The sequence below is a fragment of the Falco biarmicus genome, chromosome 8 (assembly GCF_023638135.1).
Source record: "Falco biarmicus isolate bFalBia1 chromosome 8, bFalBia1.pri, whole genome shotgun sequence".
Classification (NCBI taxonomy): domain Eukaryota; kingdom Metazoa; phylum Chordata; class Aves; order Falconiformes; family Falconidae; genus Falco; species Falco biarmicus.
The window spans coordinates 41,739,477-41,751,719 of record NC_079295.1 but is presented as its reverse complement, the minus strand read 5'-3'; the positions used below and the strand labels follow the sequence as shown (position 1 = coordinate 41,751,719).

Sequence of the window (12,243 nt, the reverse complement as noted above, 5' to 3'; positions counted from 1 at the left end):
GAGGAACCAGTAATCACTTATGACTCATATACCTTCCCTTTAATGTTATTCAGGTCCTTAATACTGTTGCATCAGAAAAATGAAATACCACAACCAAAGAGCCTCTAAGAGAAGCCAGTTCCCGTAGACAGCGACATTCCTAGCCAAAACGCTGACAAATAACGCTGTGCATGCACAGGACACGTGCTGCTCTGCAGGTCTAGTGCATCCCCGGCCCTCCTACTTGTATTCCTTTTCTTACAATTAAATGCTTTCCATGAGAAACTCCTATTTCAGCCCAGTTCTATAGTTTTTAAGCAAACAAAGAAAAACCCCACAATAAACCCCAACCGAGGGCTCTCACAAAGTAGCTATTTCCCCAGTGCTCTCAGCTGACATCCTAGTCCTCACTAAGGAACATCTTAAAAGCATTCCTCTTCCTAGAAAAGTGTTAGTCCTGTCATATCACTCCATTAGTCCTGTCATATCACTCCAAGCGCTGCTAGCCAGGGTGGGCAGAGTCAGTTTGAAAATGATTTTGCCGTAAACAGGCAAGAAAAAACCCTCGATTACTACAAGAGAAATGAAACCACGATAAACTTCCTCAGGTACCCAAGCACACAACTTCCCAGAGATCCTGGAGCACTGTTATGCATTACAGAGCAAAACCAAACCCCTTTTAATCTAGATTTAAAAAAAAAAAAAAAAAAAAAAAAAGTAATTTAAAAAAAGATGCGTTACCTTTTAACCCCCTCAATCTGAACTATTTTATTTTACAGTTTACATCTCTTTTTACTTCAAACCATACCTGCAGGCAGAGTCCAGCATAACAGCAGGCAGACTGAAACCTAACGCAGAGCCTACTCATCTATTTAACATTAAATGCCCCTTGCGGCTGCGTTACTGCCCTGGAGCCTTATCCAGAATGAGTGCACAGGACCTTTACGACTGCTCCTGGGGTCTGCAGAGGTGCCAGCCTCACACTCATCTAAAATCACCTGCCGTTAGAAAATCGTACGTAGGGAGGTGTAAAGCTGTCAATCAAAACCTGTAAACTTTCACCATCAACAAAAACTCTGCAACTCATATGTCAGAGTGGTGAACACGCTTTATTTAATTACTGCATCTTAATATTTGCGTTTACTCAAAATTTCTGTGACACATTATAGTATATGGGATTTCAGTGGAAGCTTACATATTCAATAACTTAAACTCCTGTTCATCATGTTCATTGTACAACGGTGAATTAAAACCGCATAGCGACGCTTAACCGGATTATGTTAATGACCACTTGCTCCTTTTATAGTCTTTTTCCATAAAAACTTCTTGCAGCAACCGGTGAAGTTCCCTTTGGGGAGTTTTTCCTGCGTGCTGTTATTTAAATGAGTAGCTTATGGCTCTGCAGTGAAGAAGGAAACGCTACAGAGGGTTTTGCAGCTACCTGGCTTGCAGCACGTGGGTCCCTCCCCAGCTTGCCCAAATCCCAGCAGCAGATGACAAGGACAAGTTCATCCAGCTCTGGCAATGCCAGACGGGAAGCATGTTGCAGAACGTTCCTCCAGCCCTGACCTGCACCCCTCCATGAGGGGGGACTGCACCCCGCTGCCCCTGTCTGCCCTGCACGTTTACACACTCTCCTATGAATACGCTAAAGGGATCATCTTCCCTCACAAAAATCTAAGGAAAGCTCACATTAAAGGATAAAAGTGGGGCAATGAATTAACAGAAGATTGTCCAATTAATCTTCTCTACATGATTTTACTTTCAAATATAAAATGCTCCTTTGCAACATAGGCTTCAATGCAAAAATTATGCATGGTGGAAAACAACCCATTTTTAGACAAAGACAAATTTATTGTACTGTACAAACTGTTAAATAAATTCTGTTTCAAACAACTGTCACTTGTTAGTATTTTTTTCTTTCTGCTATTACACAATTAAACAAAATGAGTAATTTTCCAAAGTACCAGAGTTCTCCTCAATTACAACAAAAGCAGTAATTATGTAATGAGTCTGACCTATTTTTGCTAACTTTCCAAATGTTTTTCATATGACTATCGCCAATGAACACATATGGAAGAGAAATTTTCTTTCTGAGTAGTTCCACACTTATGTTACTCTTGCTTGTTGCTGAGGACTTATTCCTAAACTGTTAAGAACCTTCAAACATAGATTACCATGATAGCTCATGGACATTTTATCAAAGCTGTCACTATTACACACAGTCCATATTCTTCATTTTCCTTAACAGTTAAAAAATATCTGTTACAACCATAACAATAATCCCTAAGATGCCACTCAAGGAGAAGACACATCTTAAAAGCATCAAGAGAAGTATCAGATAAAGCAAAACAGAGCATTTTCCACTGAGTAAGCCCAATACCATTATCTTCCCCATAAAATCTCAAAGAGCTACAAATACACTTTGTATTTTCTGCAGGAAAGACTACCAGAGCTTCTAAACAGTGCAGCTGCCAACCAACATTAACATTTATTTTTCTGGTACCATAGGGAATGAAGAAACAGTTCTCTGAAGTTCTCTAGTACTATTTTGAGCAACTCCAGAAACCATAACCTCTCTATTTTAAAATGCCTACTGATCTCGCTCGCCTCTGCATGGTTGGCTGGGAACATGAGTAAAGTCTGATTAAGTGCCATCCACTACTGCTGAGCAGGACTCACCGCTGTCCGAACATCAGGGTCGACTTTGTTTCTGCTTCGTTGAAGACAGAGGGAGAACAGCATATAACAATGGTAGTTCTGCAGTTCCCCCCGAGGGAATCCTGAAGTATTCGGGTCATTTTGCTGTCTCGGTATGGAACATGGGTTTTCTAATCAAAATACAAGTAAGAGACAAGAGCAATGTTTTAAGATGATGCTATCAAAATGAGAGAGGGCGTGAGTCGACAATGACCGGTTTAATGGATTTAAAGCATACAGTCCTGAAGAGTAATTATTTTGATTGTGCTAAGATTGGATAACCACTCAAGTGAAATCACCAAGAATTAGTTTCTTATCTTTAGTAGAATACCAAAAGCGTCACCAGTTTGTGGTTGGAAATCTAATATTTTCTTCTTTCCGAATCGAAATGTTAGCTTATTTTTTGACGTGCGTGGCAAAGAAACAGAAAAATAAAAAAGGCCATTCTTCAACAACACAAAACAGGATTACTTACAGTTCCTTCTGCCAAGGCAGATATCACATTGCCTAGAGCAGACAAAGACTTATTGATATTTTTAGCTTCATCAAGAACAGCGCCCTCCGCTCCAGTTTTGCTGACCTACCAAAGAGAGCAGGCAACAGTCAGGCTCAGCTGCCAGCCAGCGCCTGCACACACTACAGTGCACACCGCGCAATGGTTACAGCTGCTCGTGGAGGAAAAACAAAGCAAACTTACCCTCAGCGTGAAGAACGAGAATTGTACATGCATTTTTTTTGTTAGTGGAAGCCTGGAATACCTCCCCTTTCTTCCAGTGTAAGGGCAAGTTGGTCGTTGCTTTGTTAAGGGAAAAGCTGGTAAGTCTGCGCTCGCCTGAGGACAGGTGGGGACCACTGCCACGACCAGGCTGTGCAGCCAGGGAACACCACAGGTATGTTCTCGGGGCACACTCGGTGGCACAGCGTTTGCCACCAAACTAGGATCTTGGGCTTCGGGGTTTTTGTGTGCACCGACCAAGAATATCAGGGCAGAAAAAGGATAGTCTCACTCATCCTGACCACAAGGTTTACTGGTCAGCAAACTCGATCCCAAGGTGCCCCAGTCAAGAAGCTTGGTAGCCTGGGACCAGCTCTCCTTTAGACAACAACACAGTTTTATAGTTGTTTCTCCTTCTCTGTTCTTTTTGGCAGGGTGGAGTGGGTGGGGAAGGGCACAGAAATGGAGGATAAAGCCATATATTTTTCTCTACATTAACACTACAGTATCTCTAATGTCCTCTAAAAATTATACATGACATAAAAGGAAACAATATCTTTTAAGATGACAACCTACAAAGGAAACCCTTATTCCAGGTTTTTTGTACAATGTCCAAACCTAATGAACTACAAAATGTAGTTTTCAGAGAATAGAGCCTGACTACACACTCATTTTCCAAACACCACTAGGAGTTTTTTATTTAACATTTAGCATTATATGCAGTAATAGAGTTTCACGTGATTAATTATTCTGATGGACAGCGTCTGCATTGTACTGATGGGTTATCAACCAGAGCATCCCACTGTGCAACCTGAACCCTGTGCAGCCTATCGAACAAAAATCTTTCGTTTTATTTCTGATTTTCAGAAAGAAACTAAAATCTCCCACCACAACAAGACATTGCTTCACCATGAGTAATTATTTTGACATGCACAGTAGTTACCCAGGATCCTGCTTGAATAAAGAATTCCATAGCATTGCAAAATGACGGGGTTTATAATTTCATTTACAGTTACATAACTTTGAACACTCCAGTAGGTGTTAGAATGAGAACTGGGAAAAAATGGTATTTTTTCAGTGCAGTACTGTTCTAGACCATTACTCTTTTGGTAAACAGGTACAGGTTCTTTTCTGGTTAGTATTTTTCTACATTGGAAAGCAGAAAGTCACCACAATCAAGAGAGTTATTCAGGGAGCTTCAGATAGAATTCAGCTGCCAAACTGCATTACCTGCTGTTATTTCACTGATCTAATATGTGAAATAATTACAGAAAACTTAGAAACAGGACCTATCTGAATATAAGCAAATTAAAATAGCTGTGTAATTTGAAAAGTTACATTAAAATGACATTACTTTGTTAAAATACCTGTACCTGAATGTAAAGCTATAAAAAAGTACACTGGTTCAATCCACTTCATTATAAATGAAGATACATTGTAGATTTTTGGGTTTTGCACTTCATACCAATAGTTATGATCTCTTTTTCTCCATCCCAATTAAAATAAAATTTTAAAAAACAGCCATACTAATGATAAACTTAAATAGGACTTCTGTAAAACCTAGCTTAGTTTGCACTGACACACATGCGCATGATCAGTTTAGTGATCCCACCAGGATCATTCAGCAGTTTAGGAGAAAGGAAAGGTTACCTTCTCGCTTCCAGCCAAGTCAACCAGGTAAAGTTTTCCACTGAGTTTCTTCTCAGTTTCCACATTCTCTTGTTTAATATTAATGAGGAAGATACTGTGGCTCCTAGAGCTGTGTTCATTCATATCTGCAATCACATTTGAACGTGTTTTGTTTAAATGGCTTTAAAACCTGACAAGAAATTGTATTTCATCAGAGCTAGCCCATGGTTAGCAAGTTCAAAAGCATGGAGCCATTCACCGGAGAAGCCCAGACCACTGCACTGACAGCAGCACCTGCGCCAAGAGCTGCAAATACAGCTTATGGACTGCAGGATGAGCTCCTACCTTCTCCCAGCATGGCCAAATACCAGATTCATGATAAATGAGAGCCTTGGGAAAAGCAGCTGGTGTTCTTTCTTTCTGTCTGCCTTTTTTTCAAAGTTTTTTCAGTCCCCTGAAGCAATAAAAATTGGCCAGAAACAGGAAAAAATAACAAAAAGTATCATAGCGTAAGAATAATAAAATAACATTTCACAGATATAGTAAGAAATAAAGGTTCTGTCCTTTTACGCTGCTTCATGAGTATAGACAGCTCATGCAAAAACTGCTGTGATATAACAGAAACTATTTAGACACAGAATTGCAATGAGGATGTACATTCAGCATCCTGGACAGAGGAATAAATTTGAGTCTGACCAAAATAGTATAAAGAGAATGAAATAATAGCTGGGAACATCCCCGTACAATTGTGTGAGGAGATCTCCCAACATTTAGCAAAAGTTTTCATCCAAACCACACTATGTAAATTAAAATTTCAGAGTAATTTTTATTGCTTATATAGTTAAAAATCCTCCTTCACCCAGGCCGCAGGTAAAACACAAGCAGCTCTAGTTTCAGCTTCCACTTATTTTGAGTTTGATTGTAAACACGTTATGCTTGACGTTTCATAAAAAAGGAAAAAGAAAATATCGCAAATCCGTAAACCTCTTTCTCATCTGTTCTCTCTGTTACCATAAACCCCATGACCACCCTTCCCCCATTCCCATCCACAGCAATATTTATATTTAGCTGAGCTCCCTCTTACTCCTCCCATCTCCCAACTTTTTTTTTTTCAGTAACACTTCCAAATTCGCTCCTTGCCGTTCCAGTACAGGTGAAATGCACTCCCTGTCAACTTCTGTCAGGATTTTTCTGTGTGCACCAAATGCAACAGGTAGTCTCACAGCAAAAGGTGTATTTGGTTATATTTTGTTAAAGAATAGCAGAAACACCAGAAGGAAACATTACTCAGAAAAAAGAGACGGCATTGCTATTAGTATGATGAGAAAGGCAGGGGAAGACTAAAGCAATAGAGTATTTAACAAAGGAAGAAGGCAGAGACATGAAAGTGAAAGAAGTTATCCAGTGCATCATAAAAAAATAAAATTTTAAAAAATACAAACAAAAACCCCCACCAACCCTCCACCCTCTCCAGCTCAAAACTTCACCCCACCACCGAGATCTGAGTTACAAGCTGAGGTTCTGCCACGCTCACTTCTTGGATCAAAGACATCTTAACAGTATAAATTGGGAAACAGGCCAAAGGTATCTGCCTCCTTTATCAACATAACGCTAGCAGGCTGCATGCGACACAATGTCAACGAATCTGGCACAGGCTGAAGCAATTAATCTTTAATTTCTTTTAATTCAGGAAGACTTGTTTGCTTTGCCATCACTGGAACTCAATCCAAGTCACTGCTTCATGGAACAACTTGCAAGAGATAAACAGGCAGAGCCTGATAACTGCTCTGCAGTCTTTGCCTGCCGTTTGACCAGTGAATTGCTTTGAATTATTGACTTGTAGCACAAAGAAGAATGTATGTACGTAATTACAATTCTACATCATTTCAAAATATCTACGCTATGTGTAACAACACATACTCTGACTTTTTATATAACAATGCCATACATTAAATTCAGTTCTCAAAGCTGAAAGTCAACAAATGTTTCTGTATGCAGTGAAGTGGTAAAAAAGGTACACACTATTCATTTTAAAGTGTTATCACTTGCGCATCATTACGTCGTTCACATAGGTAAGTTAAAGTACTTTGTGAACACCAAGAATCACTACATCACCAGGAAGCTACACCCACCCACACTTGGAGCCAGAAAAGCCTCCAGGAATACTTACTTGTTACAGCTACATGACGGTTAGCTTTCCCTTCGTCAATGACATCCAAAACTTCTTCAGGACTAGATACAAATCTTTCTGTACAACCCTAGAAGTATGCAAGTTGAAAACAGAAAAGCTTAGGAAGTGTCCTAGCACCCCAAATGCTGTCAGGAAAAAGATTTAGCACTGATGAACAAACTAATTAGAAGAACCATCAACATCCAACATGACCACTAGGGAGGCAATGAGCCAAAACATGCCTTTGTGTGACTTTCAGGAGTCCAGGGGATAACTTGAGAGACAGTTTTCTTTCACAAGATTAAAAGACTCTGTCAAATCCAAACATGAAGCAGAAAAGAGTTTCTACACATAGAACACATGGAATGATACAACACATGTTCCTGTTACCAATTTGAGTAAGATTACACACTCAAATTAGTTCTTCCTCTCTCAAACTACAAGATGAGATACATCCTTGTTCTCTGCCCTAACGCAATATTTCTGAAGGAATTATTTTATCCTTTTTTTTTGCCCTCCCCAGGATGAGAATAAACAGAACCGTCTGTATATTATTAAGGCTCACATACATTCATAACAAGTATATTACATTTAAGTGAGGGCCCAGGCTTCATAAACCAAATTCCTAACCTAACAAATCTGTTCTAAAATATTGTGAGATTACAGCATTTATCTGTGCCACAAAATACTAAAGAAAAAAATTCTTCGAAACATTCTCTTTCATATCTGACATGAAATGGGAACATGAATACTTTAAATTTAACACCATACTAACAAAATGTAAATGATTACAGTCAGGAAAATAAAGCAAACATGATTCAAGCCCATTAATATTTCAGGAAACTGTTTAAATCCAAGGACCAACACTAGCTGAACATTCAAGACACGGAACATGAGTTGAATCATTTTGGCAGATGACACTGGGATACAAATAAATAAATGTGTATGTGAGGAAGAATGAAAAATCAAATTTTCCTTGTACCTTAACATATGGGACTCTGTTTTTATCTTCATGTACAGCGAGGTTTGTCTTTGACACTAGAAAAAAGGATGTGAGATCATTAGGAATATTCATTCCACAGGTAAATATGTCAACTATAGGCATGACAGACATACAGTGAATTTATTATATTCATTAATGTAATACATGAATATATAGAATATATACATAAATGAGAATTGTAGTCGCTTCCCATTCCTTATGGACTACCAATATTTCTGTTACATAAAACTTGTTTCTTGTTCTGTCAATCTTGCACCTGTTTCTTTAAAATTAACTTCATGGTGCAAAAGCTTTTGTTTATTGCTTGGATTAATAAAACAAACACAGACCAAGCTGGATTTTGCCAAAGCAGCCAAGAATTTCAAAAGAGATAGAAGAACTCACTGGAATTGAAAATAGCTCATATATGTGCTCCTGGTTTTCTGTTACCCTCAGCATACATTTCTGTCTTCAGAGCGATTCAAGACACACAATTCACACTTGCATTAACATACAGTATGCATACACAGAAACACAAATTGTAAAACAGATCACTCCCAACAAAGCCTGCCTAACAGACACAAAGCAAGGAAGAAGTTGCACTGAATGTATTCTAAATTTAACAAAAAAGACTCAACAGAACACTATCTACATTTTTAAATTACAGTTTTACTTTAAGAATATACATTGCCAGCGAGGCTCAGACCTGCCTTGAAGTCTGTAAAATTCTCTGTACTCATTTATGACGAAGCTATGTAGTGCTGCAGAGGTAGGTGCACAGGAGTCAGAGATCAGATGACTTAAACTGCAAAATTCTCTTTCACAAACACAGCCATACAGCTTGAACTGAAATCACTCTCAAGGAAAGCAACTGTTTCCACTTAGGCATTGATTCAAAGCACTACACCAAGCCAAAAAACACATTGCATAAGAAATGCAGAACTTACCATCAAGCAGGTCCCTTATTTTGTCCAAATATATCTCAAAGTAGGAAACCTAATTAAATAATCATAAACGTTACAGATTTAAACTTGAGCAATTTAAAAATCTCTGTACCTGTATTTCCACATCTGTCAGAATAAAAAGCACCAAACTAAAAATAAAACCCACCACCCACACAGTTTGAATTACATCTTTCATGTGAACATACTTGTATTTTGAATGATTTAGAAGTCATTGATCTTTCTGCATTGACCAATGATTCATGAGGAAAGTATACAAAAGAACACTTCGGGCAAATCTTATCTTTTTTCTTTTACATAAGCAAAATTGAAAAAAAATATTGAACATAATCAAATCAATTCAGCTACTATCGCATCAGTACAGCTGCATCACAAGAAGGGTCAAGTTTGACAACTGTAAAAGGTATACTGATACCTGCCAGCACAAAAGCAGGCAGCACCTGCAGTGCTTGAATATAAAAGTTATGTAAACCAAAGCAATATATATTAAACTTTTAAATTAAGCATATGTAAAAGTTCTGTCTTGAATCGAGTCCCAAAGAAAAAACTGAAAATAAGCTTTTCTCTAACAGAAACAATTGTCCTCAAGGGAAAAAAAAAAAAGAAAAAAAAAAAAGAAGAGAGAGAATGACTGACTGACTCATAATAAAAGAGTATTTGATTCACAGAAGCAAACAGAAATATGTTAGGGATGTGGTGCCTGCCCGTACCCTTAATAAACTTTATTCAGCAATTATTTAGCTGGAATGCTAGATGCTTAAATTATAGGTATCAGTATACTCTAGTTATTTAGTACAGTATCATTTTCTCTCATGTGAAAAATAAATTGTTCTGGTTTTTTTTATTCTGAGTTGATCTTATGTGACAACTGCTATTAAATACAGATGTATTTTGCTTTTGTGCATTTACTTCACCTGTGTCCCATTTAAAGCCATCCTCTGGACCAGCTCGTTTCACCCAGACTTAACTCACATGCTTTATATTATCCTCCCAACACACTGCTGAGGACCAAGACACACAGGAGATACCAAGTTCCCCTCCCTGTTCTAAATGGCTGTCTATTAAAGAGGGAGAGGAAAAAAAATTATACTAATTTTCAGCGTTGGCTCAGTTATTTAAAGAGTGTGACAGTTTGGTTAAATTCTTGCTCCCAGTGACAGAACACGCATTTCTCTCAATGACAGCTCCTTGTATCATCACTCACTCATTCAGTGCTACTTAGGCAGCTTTTCTGTTAAGATATTCATAAATGTCAACCATGATAGGAAACCACTGAAACAATTCAATGCTGGCAGAACATGATTTATAAAGTGATAAGCTTCTGCTGGCCGTGATAGGAATTTCCTATGTCTTGTACAAGGGGGTGCCCATCTGTAGAACAGCAATAGCCACAGGGGAGCTTTACAGATGATGAAAAGAAATCAGTGTCACCCCTATGGAAGTCATTTCTATGAAAACTCAGAGATGTCTCTTCTTAAGGTGCTCAGTATTTTACAATCTAAGGTCTATTAAAATACTTAGATGGCTTATTGTACTTCATAAAGCTCTTCTGTCTGTACTTCAGGCGCACCCCTACAAACAGGCACTGCTAAGAAGGTTCTCCATACAAAATGATCTAGTCCTTCCAGAAGATCAGTGGCTGGTTCAGAGGTACTCTGCTAGATTATTGAAGCAAATTAAAAAAAAAAAATTAGATACACACTCAAACACGGAGAGATATACCACCAGAAATACTTCAAGGGCTTCAATGCAAGCAGCACTAAAAAGTCACCCATGTCTAACTTGGAGGCACAAGAGGGACACAGGAGGAGAGCTCCATTCTCAGAGGGCATGACCTGGTCACAGCAGGAGAAGGGACAGTGTTTTCACACTCTACCTGTACTCAGCTCCTTACCTTTACTGAAGTATAGTATATATATAGTATACCTATACTGGGGTGCGCTACATATCTTTTGTGTGGTTTGGGGGTGGGGTGGGATATGGCGCAGAGGAGTACTCCTTTTGCCTGCAATCCGCTGGGTAATTTTCCTGATGTCTGCTCAGAAGCGAGCTGCAGCCTGACCCCAGCTCTGCCAGATGGACCAGTGCCCCCCCACAGCTGAGAGCTCCCCGGGAGACCGGATGAACAGTCGGAATTAAAGGTCACTCAAAACATTTGAGAGCTCATATGGTTGTGATCAAGATAGGGACATGGAAAAACGTAATAGCTGTTCAAATTGAGACTTAGACCACTATCTTAAGGAAATACATAAGCTTTTGAGCTAAAAATCACTTCTAAACATCCTTCCGTAAATTGCCCAAAGCCATCTTTCCTCCATTTCAAACCCTCATATATTATGGAGGGCTGTTTATATCCTTGAGATAGGAACGTGATGCCAGTATTCTCACAGACATCATGAAGACCAATGGTATTTATGGTCATAACTAGTAGGGCACAGCCATCAGAGAAGGTGCAGAGAAATTAGTGTTTCCTTACCATGCTGGCCAGCCTGTCAACTGTGGTGAGAGACAAGGCAACCAACAGACTAGCAAACCTGAGCTGAAAACACTCACGAAAAGTTTCTGTCAAAGGCTAGTAACTGTATTAGATTATTTCTAGTAAATATCCTCAGTAACACAATGGTTTTTTGAGTTACAAAAGGGAGAAAAGAAAAATTCTGCAGCACAACATTATCGCGTGAATGCTATAGATCTTCCCATCCAGCTCAACTTTCTTCCACCCAACCCATTTCGTAACACGTCATTCTGCATTTATTTACCTTTATATGAAACTCCAGGTTTTCATCCATGGAGTAGATGTGATCAAAGATGTCATGTGCAATTCTCGGAATGATTCCCATGAGCTGAGGGTCATGCAGCTTCCCCTGTGGACACAAAACCAAACCGTAACTTGGAGAACCTTGCTCAGGCACCAGCGAGGAGAAAGCCTTGTCCAAACACGCCCTCCTCCAGCGGGTCCCCGTGAGCGTGCTGGCTGCTCTAGGGGAACTGCTTGATATAAGCGCACAGAGAAGGTGGCAGAATGACTCAACATGTTAGCAGCCTTCACCTGACAGAGCACCTATTTGTTCTGGCAGCTCCTACCGTTTGCCAAGCGTGCTGTCCT

At 39.2% G+C, this 12,243-nt stretch overlaps 1 protein-coding gene across 1 annotated transcript in view; it reads right to left on the bottom strand.

Moving 5' to 3' along the window:
• Positions 1–12,243, bottom strand: part of KIF5C (kinesin family member 5C) — an 85,505-nt gene that overhangs the window by 35,665 nt on the left and 37,597 nt on the right. The window contains exons 4-10 of the mRNA XM_056349851.1: positions 11,897–12,001; positions 9,123–9,171; positions 8,176–8,231; positions 7,194–7,281; positions 5,045–5,169; positions 3,155–3,259; positions 2,662–2,810 (exon numbers count right to left, since the gene is read on the bottom strand). Coding sequence (XP_056205826.1) covers positions 2,662–2,810; positions 3,155–3,259; positions 5,045–5,169; positions 7,194–7,281; positions 8,176–8,231; positions 9,123–9,171; positions 11,897–12,001 — 677 coding nt within the window. The remainder of the gene's footprint in view (positions 1–2,661; positions 2,811–3,154; positions 3,260–5,044; positions 5,170–7,193; positions 7,282–8,175; positions 8,232–9,122; positions 9,172–11,896; positions 12,002–12,243) is intronic.